The 26,070-nt window shown below is 40.6% G+C and overlaps 1 protein-coding gene across 1 annotated transcript; it reads right to left on the bottom strand.

The window, feature by feature from the left end:
* Positions 1-26,070, bottom strand: LOC18444459 (uncharacterized). Its single transcript, XM_020673694.2, has 8 exons — positions 24,324-26,070; positions 22,868-22,985; positions 22,359-22,438; positions 20,940-21,178; positions 17,512-17,598; positions 3,705-3,804; positions 1,755-1,956; positions 1-1,264 (listed from the first exon to the last, which is right to left on the bottom strand). Exons 1-8 carry the CDS (start codon positions 25,893-25,895, stop codon positions 759-761), a joined length of 2,904 nt encoding a protein of 967 aa, XP_020529353.2. The 5' UTR covers positions 25,896-26,070; the 3' UTR covers positions 1-758.

Here is a 26,070-nt window from a genome sequence, read left to right on the forward strand (position 1 = left end):
TTTATGCAATGCAGTAAAACCATGGTGATTTCTCATTTTCTTTCCAAACAAATGAACACAAAAGGTTTTAAAAGGGCGCCATGAAACCTTTTACATGATCAAAAACTCAAGCAGCCCCATCAAATAACTTGCATCTTAAATATATACAAAATGGTCACAATTTTAAAAAGCCAAATGTGTGAAAACTAGAGAGCATGACTTCACAGCAGACAAGCCTGTATCTTTCTGTAAATCATTTCAGAGTTTGTGGGGCATCCTCAAACTATGTTCTCTTCTATTCATGCAAAATACTTAAGCTGAAGATTTTAACAATCTCTCACAGAGACTGTTTGGTATTTTCAGGCTAGCTTCCAATGCCCAACACCTTTTCCACCAAGATTCTGTCAAGCAAGAGAAAATTACATGGGCTCAACCTCCACAGCATTTCAGGGCCTCAGCAGTGGCTGCATTCTGAATACCCAGGCATTCTGACACATTAGAACGATGTTAAATGCTTGGGAGACGTAAAGGACCTTTCCAAAATATCCATGTCAGGGAAATGGAGAAAAGGGAGCCAGATCCTCAAAATTTGTTTATTAGTTAACAATTCGTCTGGGTAGGCTTAAGTCAAAGTACCACTTATGGATGATGAGTTCTTGTGAGAAGCTATGCACACCTTCGTTCTCCAATCAGCACACCATAGCTGTAGAGATGATAAGGATATGCAATAGAAATGGCAACTACTGGTTCGAGTAACCAAAGTGTTTATCCCCCTCCAGTTAGCTCTGAATACTGAGCAAATTCTCCATAGGAAGACCACAATGCCTGACATCCACATGGGTATCCCTTGACTCTTTGGTACTTTGCGTCCATAGTGGGCTATGATCTTCTAACTTCAGCATGTTTTCAGAGCTCAATGAAGTATCAACCAGTCCTATGTTAACAACTCTCTTATCGACCGTAGTATCCAAATGATGCATTGCTTGAGGACATACAAAACCCTGAACAGAATATACTTCACAATTAGCTGAGTTTGAAGCTTTCTCTTGGAAAAATTCCATAGGGCTTTTGGAGACCACGTGATCATTGATAAATTTATAAGGCCCAAGGGTAGTGTTCTTTGGTCCAGATTCCTCAGTTATGAATCTATTATAAGCCCGACTTGAAGGATGTCCAATGCCAATTAAAGCACCATTGGAATCCATTGAACCAGACAAGTTCAACAAACTCTTAGGTTCCTGGATGTTGTTCCCCAGTTTACCAACATTAGCAGCATGCCTACTACCTGCACAAGATCACAGTGAGCAAAAAGAATGTGTGTTGAGGAACAATTTTTGAAATTCCAGACACAGTGACATAGGATGCTTCTAACTAATGAAGCTGCGCACCGGAAAAATATAATTTAAAGCAAGTTTGTGGACAATCACACTCCCTCAAACTAAGGGATCAAATCTTTTCGAAAGATGTAGCCCAGAAATTTAAAGGGAGAATACAAAGGTAAAATGCGAATTTCAATGCATTTTACCCTCCTCAACTCCCTAGTCGAGCGTGACCTCCATTTCTCTAGAATAATTTTGGTCCTTTATTTTGAGTACCAGACTCAGAAGAGTAAAATGGTCACAAGAAAAGAGCAACAGAACAAGGGACCAGTTTATATTTATGGGTTTTTGAGGCAGCTGCATAATATTTGCAGATGCCCAGGCACGATACACTAACTTTTCAAAGAGAAAAAAGGAATAACAAGTCCAATGACCATGTTAAAGAAAACCTTCTACCTTCTTGCATATCTTCTTTTGTGACCATGCATATGGACTTCTGCAGCAAAACAGTATCAGCAAAAATCATCATGTTTAACTTCCTCATTTCATTTTTGTGAGATGACTCTAAAGGTTTGAAAGAGAACACTTCTGTCCAGGTCTCCAGCAAGTCAGAAATTGCAGGAATTATAAGTGTCTCAACTTTTAGTGAAGATAACATCTGAAAACACAAGCAATTCATTAATACACACGCATAAATTAGGGGCATTTTCCACAAAGTCTAATTAGAAGAACCATGTTGTTAGGTAAACTTAAACACCAACATAGAAAGCATGAGAAAAAAGGAACAAAGAATAACAAGAGTGGGACCTTTAAGGCATAAACTTTGCATGATTTTCCAGATCAGAACCTTTAGGTCAAACGAGAATGGCAAGAACCTCAAAATTCAACTTCTAGGGCTTAGAAAGAAAGAGGAATGAATACTACTTTGACTTCCAAATAATGAAAACTAGAAGAAAAAATGTGTAAACTGCTTTATAGCTTTAGAACCTATAAAGCAAGGTTTATTTGATATTGCTTGGCTATGACAGTAAATTCATGTAGAAAATAATAGTTCATAGCAACAGATTCCTCAAACAAACAGCAACATACTCCATAAAGAATCGACACCCTATCCACATATGATGTAGCATATATTGATTAATTTACAATGCATGTATATCTTTCAAATGAGATACAACATTGCTCAAAGCACTGCACATTCGAGAAAGATGAGTTTTTCAAAAACTCGGAAAAGCATATTTTCATTTTTGGTAGAGGTATACATCAAGTTAAAATAAGGTTGCAACAGACTGGATTGATATATAAAAGTAGATGAACCCTACCTCATCAAGGCCCTGAAGTGCTAGCAACTTTTGCAAGGATGAAAAGTGTAACCAATTTACCTTTGGGATTGTCTACAAAGAGACCATTTATCTTTCGTACAAGAGGAGGTCACAACTATTCCCACTCATTAGATGTCCAATTGGATGGCTTGGGTTAGTCATGCAATCTGAGATATTTGTTTTTTTTCGAACTTTGTCCAATCAATGAGACTCTTACAACAACCCATTTTGAAATCTAAAGGACAAGAATAATTGTGACCTCCTTGTACAAGAGGTAAATGGTCTCTTTGTATACAATCCCTTTATCTTTTATAAAAATGACAAGCACTTTCGCAAATTACAATTAGGAAACATTTCCAGGAGGCCAAAACAGAATAAAAAAATAAAAAATAAAAATCTAGAGAGCTCAATAAAACCCTCAAATTTTTCACAGGAGGAGGAAATTTAACACTTTTCTATTTTCTTGTCCACTAAACATCCCAAAAAAGAATAAACACCAGATGATAGAACTACATTAGCAGCATTAAATAAGGATCCCACCACAAGTTGATAGGTCCCAAGAGATGTAAGAAATCATAACATAGAAGTTTCCAATGAAATGGAACTCTAAAATTCAAAATAAATTTCGTTATACAAAAATATAAATGGGTCATTTACCATCTTAATAAGGACAAGATCAAGGGAAATAAAATTTGAAGCGTTTGGTGCATGGCTATGGAAATCATTACTGCAAACCTTATGATGTCAATCTTCCGACTGTGTCTCATAAAGAAAAAAAAAACATTAAATTGTTGAATATAAACTAGCTCAACGAAATATAACATGAAATATCACATACGAGTGATCCAGAAGGTTTTAAGAAGAAGCCAAATAAATGGCTGCAAAGTATGCTAGGAAATACTACTCAAAGACAAGATCTGTACAAATCATAATTTTCAATGGCAATGAGAAGATGACGACATCTGAACAAATCATATAGTTTCAATGACGATTAATCCAAAAGGTTATAATAAGAAGCCAAATAAGTGTCTGCAAAGTATTACTATGAAATACTACTCAAAGACAAGATCTGAACAAATCATACATTTTCAATGGCGATGAGAAGACGACGGCACATGCCTCTTCTTCGATACATGGGTCTTGTTCCAATGAATGGCATCTCGGCCAGCTTTGTCCCGTGGAGCCTATAAAAATTTACAAAAATTCCAATTCTAGTGAATAAAAAGAGTAATGGTACGTTTAAATGTGGTGAAACAATCAATAAAATTATTCAAATAGAAACATAATATAGTCAAGCCAACCCTGTTCAGATCTATTTAATCTACAGGAAAAAAGAATTTCAAAGATTCAAGTTTAAAAATGAGGTTGAAAGTTCATGTCAATGAAACTACTTAGTACTTACCTATGGAAGGCCGAAATGTGTGGTACAAATCTTTAAAGGGATGTGGCAAGTTGGAAAACTTTTTAAGATTGATACACTGATTTGGTACAGATTCTAAGCTAACTTTGATGGTAACCATGACTATAGAATGGTGAACGGCAAAGGGAAGCTCCCCCTTTTACCCCAACCTTCTTCCATAGGGCCTCCACCCCTTTATCGCAACTACATCCATCTTCTCAGGCCCCTGTCATCCTCTCGTTCTGTGATACCCCCTGATCATCCATCCTCCTCTTGGCCAGCCCCCGGTCCAGTGAGCCCCCTTCTGCTGTCCCCTCTTCTGTCTCCTCTACCTCACCCCCATTTCGGTCTGACTGCCCTATTTTTCTTACCTCTCCATGCCATCCCACCTTCCAAGTCACCCCTCCGCCTTTTCTCTGCTTTGGTGGGTAACTTTCACCCCCGTAGAGATGATGTCCACGGATTAGAGAAATGGGGCCAGTCCTTTTGGCAAGAAGCGGAGTTGGCCTGCATACACCTCTCAAAAGGCCGCATCCTCTTCAACTTACCATCCCCAACTGGGGCCAACATGGCTCTATATTCCCAGCCACCTTCCAAAGGAGCAGCTCTCTCTCTGGCCTCTTGGTCCCCTTCCTTGGATGTCTGTGTGCCTCAGAAGTTCTGGTTGAGGATCGACCACATTCCCCTCCATGCTTGGCACAGGAACACATTCTCCTCTATCGGAGTAAACTTGTAGCAATCCATTGGAAGTCCTGCGAGTACCTTCCCCTCGACTCCATCCTTTTGTTGGTGGAAGTCTTGGATCCATCATCATTCCCTTCCTTCCTTTGGGTTTGTCAGGGGGGAGCTTTATTTCACCTAGCCCTATCCTGGAACCCTGCCTCCCCCAATGCTCAAGGGCAAGCCTCTTCCCTTAGCCCTTCATCCATGGCCAAAGACCTTGATGGATGGACCACGGTTCAACGCAAAACTAGAGCCCAGGCCGAGTGGAGCCCCCGTGGTCCTCAAGACCCCAAGACCCTGCCACACAAGACAACCTTCTCGCTCTCCAATGGTCCTCAAGCTCACCTCCCCCTCTGACCCCACCTGGCATGCTCACCCCTCCCTATTCATCCGCTCATATTCCTGTTGTCAATCCCGAGGATCGGTCTCCTATGTCACAGTACGATCCATCATCACCAATCCCCGACTCAAGGATTCAAATCTATCGACTGCACTGGCAATGAGAGCTTCGACCGCCATCCTTGGTCCCAATGCATCATAAGATTCCTGCTGCTTATCCAGATATCTCATAGTCGTACCCCGCCCTCCTCTAATTCTGGCCACGTGGCATCTTCCCCAATCATCTCCATGGTTCCTCCTACTCCCATCTTTTAAGAACCTTTTTCCTTCCCTCCACATTTCTCCCTCGTCCCACAAGCCAACCCCATCTTCCACTTCCCTAGCTTGCCTCGAGCCTCATCATTGCCTAACCCCCCCTCCCCCCCAAAAGAACCTTCCCGTCCTTCCCAAGCGTGTCCTTGCCCTCTCTGTGCCATTTGTCCTCACCCTCTCAGCCCCGCCTCTCCCCCCGCTTCCCCTCCCCCCCAAATCCACCTAGCCCCTTTGTCCTCCATCATCAATCCCCTTGTCACTTCTCCTCAGCCGCCCCCTCCATCATCGTCCCCTTCTCCTGAGGATCGTCAATCTCCCCCAATCCCCACCCCTGCACCCCTCCATGGATCCCCTCCCTGGTCGCCCGTTGCTTCCCCCTCCCTTTTGCCTACCCCCGCCCCCCCTCTCTCCTCCCTCTTCCCATCATCGCCAGGAGACTTCTTGCTTTCTCCTCTCAGTGCCCGCCTACCTTTGCTGGAAAACCTTCTCCCCCTTATCTCCCATGGAACGCCTGAATAGATCAAGACAAGCTGGTAACCCTCGCTGTCTCTTGTGGCTTCCCCATTGTCAATTGCGGCCCTCCCCCCCTCTCCCGCCTATTTCCATTCACGTCCCTTTATTCCCCCTTCACTTGGCCATTCCCCCTACCTTCAGTCCCCGGCCACCTCACCTCTCTTAGCCATCTCAACATCCCACCCCCCCCCCTCTCTGGCCCATGTCCTTGTTCTTTCTCACCCCCCCCCCACAGTGTTCTTCAAAGTGGACCACCCAGCGCCTGGGCGGTCCAAAAGGCTTGGGCGCATCGCCCAAGCCTAGGCGGCCAAATTAGGCGGATATCCCTGGACACCCGCCTAGGCAGCCACTTAAACCCACCTAAGCAGCCACCCAGGCAGCCGTCCATGGCCTGCACCCCACCTAGGGGCAGAAATGCCGCTTGTTGAGGGCATTTTTGGGTCATATTTTTAATGCTAAAGGGGAAAATTTGGGGGGTTTAGGTTATTTGAAACCTAAAACCCATTAGAGCCTAATTTAGAGAAAAAAACCCCAAAACAATTTCTTTCTACTGGGGCACCCAAGTTCTAGGCACCTGGCTGGGCGTCAGCCTAGGAGCTGAGCGGTCTGGACCTCCCCTGGCCGCCTTGGCGCCACCTAGTGCTTTTTAAAACACTGCTGGCCCATTTATATTGCCTCATTTTGCCCTAATGCCTCCTCTCTGTCCCTCTCACCTTCCTCAGGCTCTCTCGCCCCCCTCTCCTGCTTCCCCTAAACTTCCTTGCCTTGAATCCCCGTCGTCCCCAACTATGACCTCGGTGCATTTACCCTTCCCCCCGTGAACCTCGACCCTCCCCCTCACCAGCCTTGCTGCTCCTCTACCCCCTGTAATCTTCCCTGTTTCCTTATCCCCCAACACGGCCAATGTGTGGGCCCCTCCTCCATCCTCGACACCCAGCGCAACAGCATCATCCTCAACCCTTTCCATGGATTCAAGCTTTGTAGCAGCTATGGACAGAACACAGGGTAACGCGGACCAAGTGTTGCGAGTCATCAGCTCCAAGTTCGATGGGTCCAAGGAAGATGTTAAAGCATTTTTCAAATCCAATGCTCAATCAAGATTCAAAGTCAGTACCAAGGCTCTCAAGCACTCACAAATCTCGCATGCGGGATAGATTATGACCATGGGATTACTCCCTCTTCCAACACCCCGACCTCTCCACGGGCCTCTCGAACCCATTGTCCCACTTAGACGGTTCTCCAGGAGATCCATTTCCCTCCCTAGACCATGAAAATCTTAGTATGGAACATCAGGGAGCTTGGCTCCACTCAGAAATCCCAGGCAATCTCAGACTTTTGTTCTAAACAACACTCCCCTTCGCTCTTGGCCTTAATAGAAACTAAGCTTTCTACACAATCTCTTCTCCAAGTAAGGAAGATGTGGGGTCGCAGACCTTGCCAATGGATTGCACTCCAAGCAAAAGGAGCGTCAGGAGGTGTATGGGTCATCTAGGATGCTTCCTCCCTTGTCCTCTTGGACTCATGGTGTGCATCCCACTCCATATTAATCTCCTTGTCTAGAATATCTGACGGCCTCCCCTGGAAATTCTCTACGGTGTATGGTCCAAACTTGGACCAAGCTCGATCTCTTCTTTGGCAAGAACGAGATGCCGCTGCCACTCGCCCACCTTTTCGACGGCATATCGGTAGTAACTTCAATGCCATGATTCAAAAAGCGAACCACCCAGCACCTAGGCGGTCCGGAAGGCCTGGGAGCATCGCCCAAGCCTAGGCGGCCAAACTAGGGAGCCGACCCTAGGCGGTAGAGAACCTACCTAGGCGGGCGCCCAGTGCCCAGCCCTGGGCGGCCGCCTATGGCCTACGCCCCACCCAAGGTGGAAATGGGTTTCGATGGGGGCATTTTTTGTCCATTTTTTTGCACTAAAGAGCCAAAATTTGGGGTTTTAGGTTCATTTGAAATCTAAAACTTATTGGAGCCCATTTTAGAGAGAGAAAGCCCCCAAAAAACTAGTTTTTGGTGAATTCTTTAATATCGAAAGGTTTCTCAAAGTTAACAACAAATGATCAAAACATCACCCATTGATACTAGATTTAATTTTTGATGTTTTACAAATCTATTGGGGGCTTTTTAGAAGATTTTGAGCCTTTAAAAGCATCTTTGAGGTGGAAGTTCGAAGATGGAGCAATCAAACTCAAAGTAAGTGATTTTTTTTATTGCTTTAGTAAATTGCATTATTTTTTAGATATCTTCTTCGGGATCTAATAGGAGTGGTGATCCCAGTTGGAAATATCGCTATAACCCAGATTCTAATGATAAAAAATGCATAAGATGCAAGTTTTGTGATAAGGATACAAAAAGGGGGCATAAACCGGTTCAAGAAACATCTTGCCGGAATCAGGGAGGATGTTGCCCCATGTAAAAAGACTCTTGATGTTGTTAAAGAGAAAATAAACAATTTCTTTAGTACGGTAAAAATGAAAAAAGATGAGAGATTTGCCTCTATAGCAGAGATTAGGTCTGCGGTTCGGGTCAATTATGATGATGATGATAGTGATGAAGATAGGATTGGGGAGGGATGCAAGAGGTTGAACAATCCATTATTAAGGGAAAGGGGAAGGGAGTTGTAATTGCTTCTGGTTCTAATTCTGGGACTAAGAAACCTTGGGTTAGAGACCCTATGGATAGTTTTCTACCTCGGCCTGACACTGAGGCTGCAAGAGAGAAAACAAAAAAGCAAACCACCATTGAAAATAGAATCAAGAAGGAAGAGAGAGATAGAGCTGCTTATTATCTTGCTACATGGTTTTATGAAGCGGGCATTCCTTTCAATACCGCTCACTTAAGCAGCTTCTATGTCGCGGTAGAGGCAATTGGCCAATTTGGCCCTGAGATGAAACCCCCAACGCCATATGAGCTTTTAGAGCCTTTTTTAAAAAAGGCGATGAGTATCACCGAGGAAGCTGTAGAAGTTAAGAATGATGCATGAGCTTAGTATGGGGTTTCTATTATGACTGATGCTTGGAGTGATAGGAAAAGAAGAAGTCAGATGAATTTACTTATGAATTGTCCTTTAGGGACTTTTTTTTTTAAGTCTATTGATGCCTCTGATCATATCCATGATGCCCATTACATATTTCAAGTTATAGAGAAGGGAATCAAGGAGGTTGGGGAGCATCTTGTTGTACAGGTTGTCACAAACAATGCTGCTCCTGATGTTATTGCGGCTAATTTGTTGCGCATAGCTTATCCTAGAATCTTTTGGACACCATGTGCAGCACATTGTATAGACCTCATGCTTCAGGCTCATGGCAGTTTAACCAAGATATCAGGTACAATGAAGAAGGCCAAGTTAGTTACAAATTTCATTTATAGCCACCATCTCACCCTCAGCATGATGCGTAGCTTTACAAAGAAGAAAGAGATTGTGAGGCTTGGGGTCATGAGATTTGCGACCTGATACTTATGCCTACATAGCATACATTAGAGGATAGTGCAGTTGAGGCAGATGTTTACTTCGGATGATTGGAGCGCATGCAAGTGGTCTAAGGATCAGGTTGGGAAGAAGGTGAGAGATATTATCCTTTCAAGGCTTTTTGGAGGGTGAAGGACGCTCTTAAGGTATTTTTTCCTCTTATCAAAGTCCTTTGCATGGTTGATAATGACAAGCCTTCTATGGGCTACATCTATGAGGCTATGGAGAAATACAAACGAGAGATAACCCAAAATTTCAATGATGACGAAACCCGCTACAAGCCTGTTTGGGAGATTATTGATGAGAAGTGGGACATTGCATGCAGCTGGTTATCATTTTAACCCAACTTTTTTTTATGCTGACAAGGATATACACACAAATGACCAGATTCAATAAGTGCGTAGATGTGTTAGTCTCTGATCCTGATATCCAAGATATTATATGCGCTGATGAGCTGATAAATTACAAGTGCTCATTAAAGACTTTTGGGAGTCCAATGGCAAGGAGGCAAAGGGCCAAAATTGATCCAAGTATTAATAATATTCTTAAGTTCATCAAGTTCAAGTAATCAAGCAATTCTATTATTTATTTATGATTTTTTTCTATATCTTTGCAGCCCATTGGTGGAGCCAACATGGGTGTAGTTCTCCAAATTTACAAAAGTTGGCCATTCAGATCTTAAACCTAACCACTTCTTCATTCGGTTGTGAGCGCAATTGGAGTACTTGTGAGGGGGTAAGGCCGTAACGGTAATTTGTATAATTTTATAAATAATACATGAACCATAGATATGAGATTTTAATTAGTTTCATTTGATTTTGTTAGATTCATATAAAGAACATGAATATGCTTGAATTAAAGAGGCTCAATGACCTAGTCTATGTCAAGTACAATCGATTCTTGAACGACAGGTTTGCTAAGAGAGATAAGAAAGGCCCCATCAGATCAAAAATATGGACAATGCTATGGAGTGGTTAATTGATGATGATGAGGTCGAGGGGCATGAAGGATTGACACGGAACATGGTCATGGATGCTTCAGGGACATCAGTTGACCCTTCTAAGGCCACTAGATCTTCTGCACAGAGAACAAGGGTGGAAGAAGAGGAGAAAGAAGAGGCAGATTCAGAAGAGACGGAGGAGAACGAGGATGACCAATATGTCGAGGAGGGTGACGACTCCGATGAATATGATGCCAATGGAGCTGACCCTAAATTTTATGATGATGAATGAATGATGAATGTTGAATAATTATTAAACTTTGAACTTTGATTGAAGTATTGAACTGTTGAGATTCTTTTGAGTCTTCAAGTATTAATTTCATAATTCAATTTTGTTTTCCTCCTCATGGTGGTGTACTGCAGTACTGGTTTGATACTATTAGGTAACTTGGTTTAGTAATTTGGTTGGTTGGTAAATTTTAAGTTTTAATTGGATATGGAGTATGAACCGACTTATGGATTATGGTTATGCCTATGGAGTGTGTGCTAAACGCTAATATGTAGTATAATTTGAATTATGATGTGCCCTAAATACTTAATTTTTATTTTTTATACAATATATATAACTGACATAACTGCAAAATCCTTTTTGGAATCAACTGGGCTGCCCAGGTTCTGGGCACCCTCTTAGGCGCTAGGCAGCCTGGACCCCCCAGGCTGCCTAGGACCTGCCTAGCGCTTTTTGAAACACTGCTTCAATGTCACAAGGTGGTCCCACAAAAGGAATTGCACTTCAATAATTTCCCCAATTATGCTTCAATTTGCCGACTTCATAGATCGGCACGAACGTTTGAACATTCCTCTTCAAGGAACTCTTTTCACTTGGTCCAATAACTCCTCGTCTTCCCTTCCTTCTCAAAGCTTGATAGATTTCTTTGTTCCCAAGAATGGGACTCTACTGTCTCTAGTACCCCTCTCTTTGGCCCTACACAAAACAACTTTTGACTATAAACCTATCCTTTTGGACATTAACCCTATTCCTAGAAGCCTTAAACCCTTTCGCTTTGAACTCTGCTGGTTGGAAGAACCTACTCTCCTTGAGAGTTTGCCGGGCTTGTGAAGATCCTACTCCTCATCAGCTCTTGGCTGGGCAGGGTTTAGACTCCAAAAGAAATTATCTCTCCTTAAGCTATCCTTGAAATCCTGGAGCAGGCAATTACCCGGGCACTTCCAGGATCAAAAACTCTTTTCTTAGAAAAGAAAAAATTTTCACTGAACAAATTTTCTGAGCACAACGTTCTCGAGTCAAATGGCTGAAGTGGTGACCTTAGCACAGCCTTCTTCCATAGGATTGCTAATTGTAGAAGAAGGGACAACTCTATATCCCACATCTGTCACCATGGAACTTGCATATATAACCCTTCAACCACTGAAGCTACTATTATCGAGCACTTCCAAAACTTCTTCAGGGCCCCCTCTCGGCCTACCCCCTAAATGGCTGATCATTCCTTCATAACTATTTCCACTAAACAAGCAGAATGGCTCGAAAGGCCATTTGATGAACATGAGATTCTTTCAGCCATGTAGTCTTTGGGGCAAGCAGAGCCCCTGGCCCCTACGGCTTCCCAATGGCTATATTTAAATGCTTCTGGGATCTTATGTGTCCCAATCGCGTTGCCTTCTTCTCGAAATTCCACGACCAAGGAGTCATCTATAAGGGAATGAATGCCACATCCATTGCCCTCATCCCAAAGAACGAAGGTGCGGTGGAGCTCAAAGACTTCAGACCTATAAGCCTCATCAATAGCTCCTACAAGATTTTGGCAAAGGTGCTGTCCTCAAAACTCAAGTCGGTCTTAGGCTCCATCATCTCTCCCTATCAAGGCGCGTTTGTAAAGGATCGCCAACTTTTGGATGGTGCTCTAGTTGCAAACGAATTCATCCAGTCAAGATCCATCTCAAAATCCCCTGGTTTGATTGTCAAATTGGATTGGGAAAAGGCCAAAGACCACGTCAATTGTGATGTGCTCGAGGAGACCAAAAGAAGGATGGGCTTCGGTCTCTGGTGGAGGAAATGGATCTGGGGCTGCATTCAAGGTCCATTTTTTTTCAATCTAATCAATGGCTCCCCCAAGGGGTTTTCCTCCTCCTCTCGAGGTCTTAAGCAAGGCCAACCCCTCTCTCCATTCCTCTTTGCAATCGAGGCGAAAGTCTTCAATAGAGCGACGACAAGGTTATACCAAACTTGCCTTGTGAATGGCTTCAAAATAGGGGCCCATGGTCCCACTGTCTCGCACCTTCAATACACAAACAACAAGCTTCTTTTCTATGAAGCTTCCAGCAATCTAGTGGAATCCCTACTACTCTTTTTGCATTGTTTCCATTTAGCCACGGGCTTCAAGGTTAATCTCAATTAGTAAAAAATGATCGGCATTGCTGTAAATCCCTCTACCGTCCAAGATTTAGCCGATAGTTGAGGTTGTAGAGTAGACACTCTCCCCTCCAGCTACCTTGGTCTACCTCTATGCCATGATAAACCCAAAAACGCCTAGTAGAGTCACCTAAAAGATAAATTCGAGAGGAAATTGGCGACTTGGAAAAGGAGATACCTCTCCCCCACGAGTAGATCAACCGTAATAAAAGCAGTTCTCTTACACTTACCAACTTCGGTGGCCTCCGGGCTTGAACACCTCAAGTGAAACTTTCTATGTTCCAGTGATGGAAACACCAAAAATACCATCTTTTAGCATGGAACATCATGGGCCAACCCAGAGCAGCAGGGGAACTGGGTATAAGCAACCTGAAAAAGAACCACCTGGTGCTACTTCATAAATGGTGGTGGAGCCTCGCTACTCAAGGGGGCCAATTGTGGCATCACATCCTATCTCATAAATACCGTCTTTCATCCTCCCCATGGTACAGCCTCCATAAATGAACTTTTCCCCTCCCGGATCCCTCGGGGGGATTTTCTCGGTATCCTCCCTATTCCACAAAATAAACTCACCCCCCCCCCCCCTTCGGGAGTACTGCAAATCTCCCGAGCATTTCCAAAGCATGGAACTCATTCATTCCTTCCAGGATTCAGGTCTTCAACTGGCTCACCATGTGGGTTAGAGTGTTAACAATAGACCAACTCCAAATGAGAGGAATCCAAGCCCCTAATAGATGTGTGATGTGTTTCTCCAATGAGGAGACCACTGCCCTTTTGCAGGCAATATTTGGAATGAGACTCTTCAAAACTCTTCGGTTGGAATTGGGTAACCCCCCAATCGGTGACCCACCTATATCGGCTCGCAGCCCTCCTTCCGTGGCCAAAGTCTGGATCCATGCTTTGGAAAGCCATGACTGCAGCTATCCTTTGGGCCATTTGGAAAGAAAAAAACAACAGAATATTCCAAGACAAATTCTCCCCCATCCATAAATTAATTGGAAACCACCAGGGGAATGGTGACATTTTGGGACACCAATCACAGAAGCTTTAGGCTCCTGTCTACCTCTGACTTCCACCTAAATTGAGCTAACATCCTCTCCCATAGACCAAGGAAAGTGCCCTGCTCAGCCCAATGGAGGCCTCCCGAGGTGGACAATGTAAAACTTGACTTTGACGGGTCTTCAATGGGCCACCCAGGACCGACCGAAATAGGAGGCATCTTCAGAAACCACCAGGGGATTCCCTCCTATCCTTCTCCTCTTCCATTGGATCAGCAGATTCCGCGAAGGCAGAAGCACAGTCCGTTTTGGAAGGGCTCAGGCTCTTCAACCATTCTTGGGGCTCTTCTCTCATTGTAGAAGGAAACTCCGCAAATGTCATTTCCTTGGCCTCCCACTCATCTGCCCCACAGTGGAGACTTTGGCAAATCTTTGATGATATTTCCGATCTTTGAAGGCATATGCAGGTCTCTTGGATCTGGGGGGAGGCCAATCAAGTGGCCGACGCACTAGCTAAGGAAGGAGCCTCATGGGATTAGCACAAGTTCAACAACATTTTGCACAGTCTCCCTTTTGTTTCTTTTTTGTAATCTAAGCTTGTTCTTGTTCATCACCTCTCTCGGAGATGTATCTAGCCCCTCGGGGTTATATTAAAGTAATTTTCTTTCTACTTAATACAATGTTGACAGTATCAAAAAAAAACGTTCATATCAGTATTTTAAAAAGCATTATGCTGCGAGGTCTAGCAAAGTCTGTATACGTGTTGCACGTGTGTGTGGTGAGTATATAGTTTATTATACACACAAAGATTGCATAACAATACTTTAGTTTAATAGTACTCCACTCTTTAGGCATTGTTGATCTTCCAAGCAAAAGAAAAATCAGCTGCGCTTTAATTGAATTTGATTTCTTCAAGAGAAAAAGGTTCACCATCCAAAAATGAAGGATTAATTATATTTAATTTTGATTTGTTTTATACACATTGATTAGGGTATGGGAGAACATTGGGGGGTACGAATACCCCAAATTCATTTTCCCTCTCCCCCTCAAGTAGGGGGGGGGAGGGAATGAGAAAAAATGTCCATAACCGAGGCATTTTCCATTGACAGATCGGCTGAGCCCAATGAGGGCAGGCACCTAGGGCACTGTCTTGCCCTGAGGTGCCACCTAGGCGCCCGAGGCAGGCCCTTTATAAAGCATTAATTCAGGTAAGTTATTCTCGATTTGTAAACCCCAACAAGTGAACTAAAGAAGTAAACTCAGATACAGATGTACCTATAACATTAAGGGGTTATTTCTCTTGAAGAAGCATCACCAAACAGGCCCGAGAAACAATCCTAATAGACAAGAACCACATTTTTTTTCTTCTGTACCTGACAAGAACTCTATTGCAGTCAATTCAAGGACATCAAAAAAATATATATATTCAGTTTGATGTACTCTGCTCTTAAAAACTTCTCAACTGAGTTTGTAATTAGATTCCCAACAGGTTCTTAGTTTAGGGTTTAATTTCTCTACAAGGAGGTTTCTATAAAATTTATTGGTAAAAGAAAAATAAAAGATAAGATTCCTCTACATTTACAAATAAGCACTACAAATTCGACTAAAGAAGTCAAACATTTAGTAAAAATTTCACTTATTTAATCAAATACCTCGTTTCACCTTTAAAATATTTAAGGCTTAAAATCGGGTTTTGAAGAGCAATGTGATATGATTCAAAATCGCTTCAAGCGGCAGCCAGACCCTTCTAGGTCATCATCATCATCATCATCACAGCCTTTTCCCAACTATTTGGGTCGGCTAACCTTATACCCAAGGTGCAAGGCAATAAACAGCCATGATGGTCTTTCAATGTCCATTTCAGCAGATCCCAAAGGGGCACAAGACTATCAGGCATGGCATATATATCCCAATAGCGCAGATGAAATTCGTTGACAGCTGGCAGAGTGACTGGCCTAGGCGATACCAATCTATACATAGGGACTAAAGCTAGAGGTTTCCTGAAATGGCTTAAACTTTTTGTCTTTTTTCTTTTAATGCTTTCCTTGTGGTCTTTACTATGGAACCTGATCAGCTAAAAGTGATCAAATAGGCCTAGAAAGAGGATATTTATCGCCAGAGATTTGCTAATATAATGGAGGAGATTCTTAAGTTCAGTAGAAGGGGCCACCGACTCTTAGTTCTAAGTGCTCAAAGATGGTAAGGAAGAGGGGGACTCCCTAGCTCAAAACGATCCAGGAAGAATTCCTTATCTATTAGGTATACTCTGTGTTCCTCATAAATCCTGGTTTTGGAGGTTTCACTGATTGTATCCTACATAAAACCTGATGTTTCCTTTTCCCTAAGCAAAGCTTGCAGAAAGCTTCATTTGTTTGGAGTCCAACTTTGGACACTTGCCAAAAATAATTAAAACATACTTACATTCAATAAGAGTGTTCAATAGAATCACAAGATATATATAGAACACTCATTGACATCAAAATGCATATTCACAAAAACATAAAAATTTAAAAATTTAAAAAAAGAACGATGATATATCAAAAATATCTGAAGAGATGCTTCGAAAGATTTCAGAGGCTAGCATCACATTTAAATAATTCATACATAACAGAGATGACAACAATCCATTGCTAATTTAACATGCCCCATTGAAGAATTCGGGAGGCACCACATGGCATTAGATTAATTTATGCAAAATGGCGGGATAACAAAAACCCATGGCTAATTTACCATGCAGTGTTGAATGATTCAGAAAGTGCCATGCAGTGGCCAGGGGGCCTAGCTGCCTCGACACCCGCCTAGGTGGGTATCTCATGATTGAGGCACCCCATAGGCGCAACATCAAAGAAGGGGGCAAGGGGAAGAAGAAGACAAGAAGAATGGGGGGCATCGTTTACAAAGATACCATTTTCTTCAAGATGCAGGGGTTTGTTAGGATTTTTTTGCTAAAAAAGAAAAACAGAAAAAACCAAAAAATTCTTTTAGAAATTGTCTCTCTCTCCTCTAGGTTAAATTCTCTTTCTAATCTTATTTTGTGGGTCACCTTGGAAATATAACATGTTTCCTGGAGGAAGGTCTTCTTGAACTACTCTATCTCTCTCTCCCATCTCCAATTACAAGGATGTTTACAAGTTAACAACACACTTTTTTCATGTAGAACATTGATACATTTGCATCGCAGGTGTTTACAAGTAGATGATAAACTTTTCTATGTAAGAGATTAACAAATGTTCACTCATGTCCCTTATTCCAATTCTTTATTTATACCCACTTTCTCTGTCACACACACACACACACTATTTCTGATTCTACAATGTTTTCGCCCACTAGCCAATAGGCGGCTTTCATGGGAAAGATGCCTTTCACCCTGATCAGTCGTCTCATCCTTTCTCCTATAACGAAAGGACATAAATATGAATAAATTACCATGCAATTGGAGGAGGAGGAAGAGGGCGGGGAGAGGGGGCAAGAAGAAGAAGAAGAAGCAGGCTGAGGTGCACCCCCCCAGCAAAGGCGCTTCGTGTCTGCCTAGGAGGCACCTTGACCATCTAAACAGGAGCCTAGAGCCCCCGTTGCTCTAGATGATGCACCTAGTGGGGTTGCCTGCCTGCGAGGGCAGCCTAGGCGCCAGGGCGTGCAAATATTTCAACAATGTTAACATGTAAAGTAAATCTGTACCAGCTCACATTCAAACCGAGACAGCCCATGCTAAAGAAACTTGAAACGAAATATATCAAGATGAAAAGAACTTGTAGATGCAAACCTTAAAGATGCCACTGAAATGATCTCATCTTCCTTCTCTAGAGTGATAGTGTAAAAACCTTCATAGTTCAAACGGCTGAAATTTGATCTGCAGTGACCAATTTTACAAATCGCCATAGAAATATTTAGAAGAAATGGTAACACCGCAAATAGTTAATTCACCCCAAAAAAGACAAGCAAATAGTTAATATATATATTATATAAATGGATATAATGTGTGATCTCTGATAACCAACATATATCATCCTTAATGTTCAAAAATACGCTAGGGAAGGTTTAAAAAGTCGCCAATCAGGATCGGAATCTGCCAATCCGGATCAGTGTATTGGGAACCGGCCAAGTCACACCTAGAATCGGTGATTCCTGTGGGGTGGATCGCCATTTCACTACACTGGAATCGGCTATTCCACTTTTCAAACACAAACAATGCACTTCGTTCACAGGTTTTTCATTGTCCCATCAATTTTTTATCCACTCGCGACACTTTTTTGGAGAATTATTGGTATGAAATCAATGAAAATGGTTATAAAACCTATACTCAATCGATTCTAGTAACAATCTGAGATTTGTGGATTGAAAAGGTTTCGTCCAAATCAGCCTTTCTTGATATTTTAGCATAGATTTGTAACCACATTTTCAGAAATTTGTTTCTATTTTAAGATAATTGAATCCCATACAGTATTCTTGTTGAAATTTGTTCGATTAAGCTACGATTCCCCATCGATTTTTCTTCCAAAGTCAACAAACCGAAAAGTTCCTGAAATTTTAATAGTCAACCAAAATTGAAGACGACAGTGAGGATTGGGGTCGATTTGGATCCAATTTTAGAAGGGGTTTATGATCTACAGAGATTCAGTTCTCATATAGATTAGGATATTTAAATTTCACTTCATATTTCTTTTCCACAAATTTGTTTTTGCATGAATGTACCACACATTTTAGGGTTACGCCATACCAATTTGTTCTTCCACAAATTTGAATCAAATTTCTTGAATTTTGATTCAAAATGATCGTAGTGAATCTATATTCCATATTACAGATCCAATACAATGAATAGAAATCGAAAAGAGCACAGATTTTGGGCCATTAATATGGACCGGTTTTGGGGATTTTTGAGAAATTGTGTTTCGGAAATTAATATTTATTTAATGAAATTGGGGCTTATGATGCATATGGTTTGATTCATTATTTTTTTCATTTTTTTAAATTTTCCGAATTTCGATATTGTTATTTTCCATTTTTTACGGTAAAAATCTTGTTTTTTAAGAATTGTTTGATGCCATAACATTGATATTTATAAGGGGTTTTATTATCCTTTTTAATCACATGATATGGAAGTGTTTTCTAATTTTTTTAATCATATTTCTTATAATATTACTTATAATAATTTTACATTGATAACAAAATCTTGTATTTTATTTATTAATTTATTTGTATTATAAGTTAGATAATGTATTTTTTTTGCTATAGTTGTAAATAAGATTTTTTAAAATTAGATGATATTATAAAACAAACTTAAATTTATTCTTATTTGTATAGTAAAATAATTATAGAATATAAACCAATAATTCCAATTCCAGTTTATAATATTATAGGTTGTGATAATTTTGGATGAGCAAAGAGAATTAATAAATGTTTGATGTGATACAAATTTCAGTTTATAAGGGGTATTATATTTTTTAATCTAATAATATGGATTTTAATATTTTTTTAATCATTTTGATGCATTCTTATGATTTTAAATTATAATTAATGATTATACAGAGTACAGACATCCAAACAAGGAAACAATGTCTTAGTAGTCACGTATTTTTGCAAATAATGAAAGTACATAACGTAACACCCCCAATTTTTATTTTTTTTTTAAACTTAATTAAAAAAATACTACTTCTAGAAATTTTAAGTAAGTTTTTGAATTTTATTGAGACCAAAACCGAGCAATCCAGTCGATTCTCCAATCCAAATCGCCCATTCACCGGTTTGACACGATTTTTGGGGTACCTGATCCAGGTCACCGGTCCGTTGTTTCAAACCAAGATGCTAGGCAATGACTGTGCGGTCTGGAAGGTCTAACAGCCTAGGTGCTAGGTGGGCGCCTCAGTTTTGACATGTCCCAGTAATGTTTCCATCATTTATATCTAATAATACGCCTACAACTAAACATATAAAGATAATCATGTTGATTAGATAACATATGTTAGCTTTTTATTTTGTTATCTGTTGCTAATAAGTTGGCAATATTTTAATATGTATTACCATTTTATTTCTCTATTATCCAAAGAAGCAATTCCTCTCTTGATAGTTCATAATGAACCCCAAAAGACAAATCTTTGGTTTGTGATGATTTCTCAAACTTCTCAAACTTTTTCGATCTATCACACAAATCCAATTTTTCTTTTTTTCTCAAACCTTAAAAACAAGTTGCCTGAGGACAATTTTCGACCTTGGGCAAGGGGCGACTAAGGCTTAGGCCACATGGGTGCCAAAGGAGGCTTGCATAGGTGTGGGAGTGGCAGTTTGACCATCTAGGCACTAGGCAGGCAGGCCCTTTCATTTGAACAATGATCATCCTAATAGTCTTATGGGAAACTCAATGGTCAACTACAAGAATCTACCTAAAACTACATCAACGATATACCAAGTAAAAACTTGCCCAGCAAAAGAATTAAACCTCTCTGCGAGAGCTTTATCCATCAGAAAGTTACCAATACGTGTTATGAGAATGTGTGTATAAACAAAAATGTCAGTATTAATTTGGTTTTTACCCCAAAAGAACAGCCCAAAGAAAAAAAAAAGTGCCAAAAAGTCAGTGAGTTAAAAAGACCACGCTTGGTTCTAATTTGACACGAAAGAAAAAGTTTAAAAAAAATGGATGTACATATGCTTATTTGTGCGTACATCTGTAAGGGTCGGCCACTGAATTACATTAACTTTCAAGGAAAATAAAGAATGTTAGTTCACAGTGTAAGTACTAAACTAATAAGCAAAATTACACACTATATCCCAATAAGCCATGACTAAGTTGACAAAAATACCAAAGAAGAAAACGTCTATGTAAGCATGAAAGTTTTTTGGAAATTTCTTTTGAAAATGATATAATACTTCATTTTCTTCTAAAAATCAAGTTGTTTAAAATTATTCTAAAACTCTTCTGTTTTAAAAATAATTAAAAAAAAAAAAAATTGGAGCCTTTTTTAATAAATTGTGCTTTGACAGAGTTTTGCTAACTACGATCTATCACTTGAGATATACGTCAATAAATTTCAAACCTCTAAAAGAGAAAAGAATAGAATCAGATGCCACAAGAAAGGATATCCTTCCTCCAAAATTGCAGGCAAATTGGAGTCATGACTTTCAGAACTTCCACAAAATTTATCAACACCGGATTTCTAAGGAACAAGCTAAATACAACAGAGGACATGAATTTACCCGCAGTTGTAAACCACTTGAGAAATCATATCCAACCCTGATATTGGATCTACTAGAGGAACAAAGCATTCATCCATAACAGAAAGAGCCACCGCAAGTTTCACATTGCACTCCAAAACAGAAAGCCTTTGATTGAATACGCAGCCTTCATCTTTATCACGACGCTTGAGAAGAGTCCAGTAAAAGCCTCCCTCCAAGGGATTTCGAAGTCCAATAATATTTGATAAGCATACAGCTACCTAGAGACCAATATAAAAAACAAAGTTAGGACCTAGGAAATGACCGTTTAAGACCATAAGCAAAGCTTCCCTCCAGTCAAAATAAACAGTAATGCATTGGATTAATCGTAGAAAGTTGACTCAAGAATATCAAGAACCCAAGGGCTGCTTAGTTTGACATTACATTAGCACTGTTTACCCCCCAACCCCAAACCCCCCACCACCACCACCCAAAAGGAAAAAAAAAAAAAGAAGGGTTCCCCCCAATCAGAAAACGATAAAATAAAATTAAAAAAAGTAAATAAGGACACCATGTCATATCTCCAAAGCCATTATATGGATCTCTAGATGTATTGGAACTTCAAACAAGTCAAAAAAAAAAAAATCATTCTTTATGCTATACTTTCTCTATTAGGCAAATATATAATCACTTCTTCTTTCTTTTTTTCCTTTAAATGTTAACTTGGGACCTGGTAGGAATGGAAGTCTAGACATCACGTTGTGACACCTGCCATCCTGACCACCTTTGCCTAGAGCCTACTCCTATAACAAGATAAAGTTCACAATTACATAAACAAGGAAATGTCCAGATTACCTCCTATCCAGAAAAAACAGCTAAATTAATGATTGTAGTCACAAGTACCCATTGATCATGAGTATCCGATATCAAACATGGTCCCAAGGCATCTCATACCTTGAACCAGCAGAAGTAGATGTAGAGAAACCTAATGATACGATGGAAACAAGGTTCTTATATCGCTCCAGCATCCGGTGAGGATAGGATCTATAAGATAGTATTTTATCTACTGGTTTTCTATGTGACATCTTGTTTTTTGATATTGTCAATTGGATTCACCGTGATTGTTAATAAGTACGTGAAGTGCATTTCCTTAGATGTAGGGGTTTCTCGGAAAGGGGGGCCCTATCCCCATTTCAGGAGCTGAAGGGATTTGTAGTAGAGGCTTTACCTCATGACATGGAGAAAGGTTCGCAGGTCTAGGGTGGATGGCAAATAGAGGATTCGTATATTTTAACCTAAGAGATTAAAGGGGTGATATTAACCACTGAATCAATTATCATTGACATTGCGACTGAAGTACAGATATGATTATACAAAACCCAACTTGGTAGGAAAATGTCATATAAATAAGATACCTACAGCTAACACACAGAAGACAAGAATCGTGCTAGAATGGCACACCTTCTGGCAATTGTTCCCACAATATGTCAAAGCATCTGTCATCTCTTGAATGGTGTTTCCATATAGGCACTTTGAGTGATCTGTACGGAAAGCAGAAATCCAGTCCTTTTATTTTAATATTCCAATCTTGTACAACATTTTACGGGAAAGTGTACTACAATCCATCGGAGTCCCCACCATCCACTCAAAGACGGACAGCAATAGAGAGTGAGAGCAAGACCCACCATCATGGCCATGTCATGTTATGGTGGTTACCCCTCTGTCTCCATTACTTTGATCATTTCATTGGACGGTGACATCCATCAGTTCATTGGATGGTGACTACCCCAATGGACCATGGTTTTCTATGTTCCACTGGATTGTTATTATACTTTCGTCTACATGATGTCTGTTCAAAGGAGATTATGCATCATCATCATCCAAGCTTTAGGGTCGGCCAACAGGAGATGTGACAAGCCCATAGAAAATTTAATAACCACAATAGAGCATAAAAAATAAGTCTTACTCACATTTGATACCACATTGATTACATGAGAGCAAGACAGATTTCTCATCAGCTTTGTCCGAGGGCAGCATACAGAATGCACATTTACAGTGTCGGCAATACCAACTTCCTTCGGGAAGGTCCTGGAAAGAAGTAACTTGCACAGGACATCATACAAGTCATCCTAGTACAGAAGGAAATCTACCGAAAAAAAACATCAAATGCGAACAAAAACTCAGTGCATGAATGTGAGGAAAAGTATATATACCGCATATGACATGATTATTTAAGAACAGATGGGTCACTTTTTCTTACCATGGGACACCTTGAAAAAAAACAGTTAAAGTTTGGAGCAATTAGGCTAATGGACAATTATAAGATAAGTTTCTGGGACTCCAGAAAATGATAGGGTTTGGCACCCAGAACGAAAATTATAAGATAGTGCTGGTACCCCTTAAAACTTGTAATTATAAGCAGGTACCTAGACATGTTAATTTATTTTCTTTATCCTTTTATATTTCACCTTCCAAAGGTATTTGGAATAACAAACCACTTTTTCTGTAAGGATAATATAGTCCAAAACTTGAAACACCAGACTTTTCAAGTGTTCAATACATTTTACCTTTCTGTGCTAGCTAGTCTGTTGTCTGAAGTTTGGACCATATTTTTCTTTTTATGGAACTTCATTATTTCTAGTACCAAACTGTGAGGCGAAAAGGTTTAGAAATAAAAAAAACTCTTATCCAAGACTCCAGGCACTCCCTTATTGTTACAAGTTTCATGGCCCCCCCTGCTTATCATGTACCAGCCGCCGCATTATAATTTTTCTTGCATAATAATGATATCACCAACTAGGTTGTCACCTAGAACTGTTTATGAAAAAATTATCATAAAGGTCACTTCATCATCATCATCTGAGCCTTATCCCAGCTAATTGGATTATAAAGGTCCAAGTAAGATGCACAAGTGTACTCATTTACATGTGAAACAATAACCTTAATGAACCAAAACTCAGCAGACAATGGCGAAGATATGCATTTTGTGCCTTATGAGGCTTCAAATCGCAGTGGCTTCTCACAGTAAATGATGGAGGAAGGAAGCAATATTACGCTTCATAGTAGCTACTCTAGTATCTTTGTAACTTGGTTAACAAATTGATTTTTTCACTTGGCTAGGCCTATAGCCCTCTATTTAAAGATGATGGGCGTGGATTTTATGCTGCTGGAGTACTTGTTTTCTTAAACAATAATAATACTGTAAAACTGCAGTTCCATTTCAGATTCATTTTTGAGGAATATTGGTGTTTAGGATAAGCCTTACATTTGTAACTGTATCACATAAGGCCACAAAACCTTTTCTTATTTGGACCCTGTATTCCTTAGACAAAGGTTAATTGGCATATAAATGAGAATGAGGTGGTCTTCAAAAAGGCAACATAACAAGAATAATGCAAATGAGCACAAAGAATGTGAAGAATTTACCTTGAGCATCAAGCACTCCTGATGAAAAGTTGAAGGGCAATTATCACAACAGATCAAATCCCCACCATCTGCACAAATTCCACAAGTATCATCATTTTCATCTGGACCATTGAGTTCGACCACCCTCAAGCCAGCTTCCCTGCTCTTCTTTTCTTCTTCCCAAGCCTCTCTCAGGCACTGCATCAGTGTCTTACCAGAGGCAAGGCAAATGTTATCCCAAGGTTGACAAAGACAACTCCCTGCATGAACTTCAAACACCGACAATGACACTACCTTCCTACAACAATTACACCTGATTCCCTCTCTAGTGATCCGACCTCTCAAGGTGCCACCCGTGCTTCTCTTAATCTTATAGAATACTGACTCACTCTCAATCAAATAACCAGTATCAATCAACCAAGACAAAACATTTCGCTTTCCTTCTAATAAGGAGTCCTCTTGATTCTCACCTTTCATGGATCTCCTCACCAAAAGTTCACACCCACCACCCCTGTTTCTTTTCCTTGAGTTTTGAATTGAGGAACTCTTTGAGGCCGACTTCTTGGTAGCAGATGTTAAAGAATGTTTTCCCGCTTTTACCTTTCCATGTTTACTCTCAAAGCCGGCTACAATGGTGGCACTCTCAGATTTCTTCCCCTTTTCTGGCACCAAATGGCTGGAGTTACATTTCATTGCAACAATTTCATTTGATAATTCCTTCCTTGCTTGCAAAAACTCATTTCCCAAATTTTGATTTTTAATCGTAGAAATGGATGATTCTTTGTCTCTCACCTTTTCAACTTCTTTACCTGATCTTTGTTGTGAAAGCCAATTTTCTGAATTTTGCATTTGAAACACAAGATTTGGCATCTCTTTCGCTGTCATCTTTTCAACATCTATGTGTGGTGTACCCGTGATAAACTCGATAAAATCCATAGTCCCATTAGTTGGAATTTTAGGCTCTCCACTAGTGCTTTGAGTGGTTCTTGGTTCTCCTGCTGGACTCAAAAAAGCACCAGGAACTCCTGGTAACTTATTTCCATGCTGAATGGTTCCGCAAGTGTTCGGTGTAAATACTTGCTCACCAAGCCCCAATATATGCAGAATAGCACGAGACCCTGTTATCTTATCTCCATCGCCTTCATAATGTATTGTCTTTCTAGTTTCCTGAGTGTGTCGAGATAAACCAACCTTTTCAGATTGCTCAACTGCCAATGCAATATTCTGATCTATAGTACCCTCACCTGATTTCCGCTTCCTTTTCACTTTGCAAACTGGGTTCTTTTCTCCATCATCATTCAAGATCATTTCATCATCGCCTTCCTTTCTCTCTCTCTTCCGATTTGCTTTTTGTGTTTTATTTCTCTTTATTTTTGGTAGAGAGAGATCCCCCATTGTGACCACTGGCTCAACTGGTTCACGCACAGCATGGTAATTCTTTTTACCAGATATAGCCTGACCCACACTAGAAGAATCACATTGTACGTTTAAATCAGGTGTATAACCCATTAGAGCCTTCTTAGTCATTCCATCCATTGTACAGAGAGAACCAACCCATTCTCTCTCCTTCTGTTTCGAAAGTTCACGGTTCATTGTGTCCAAAGCTAGAGGGAGAGAATGATAAGCAGCCCCTGATGGAGATACATATATTGAATCTCCATAAGCTCGACCGTTTCCTGGTCGCGTTATTATCTTCCATCCTGCTGCTAAAAGAGGACCAGCAAGGGGATGTTGTGCCTTGTGTTCCTTTTCTATGACATGGGTTTCT

This window comes from Amborella trichopoda, chromosome 11 (assembly GCF_054954075.1).
Source record: "Amborella trichopoda isolate Santa Cruz 75 chromosome 11, AtrichopodaSantaCruz75HAP2 v2.0, whole genome shotgun sequence".
Lineage (NCBI taxonomy): Eukaryota > Viridiplantae > Streptophyta > Magnoliopsida > Amborellales > Amborellaceae > Amborella > Amborella trichopoda.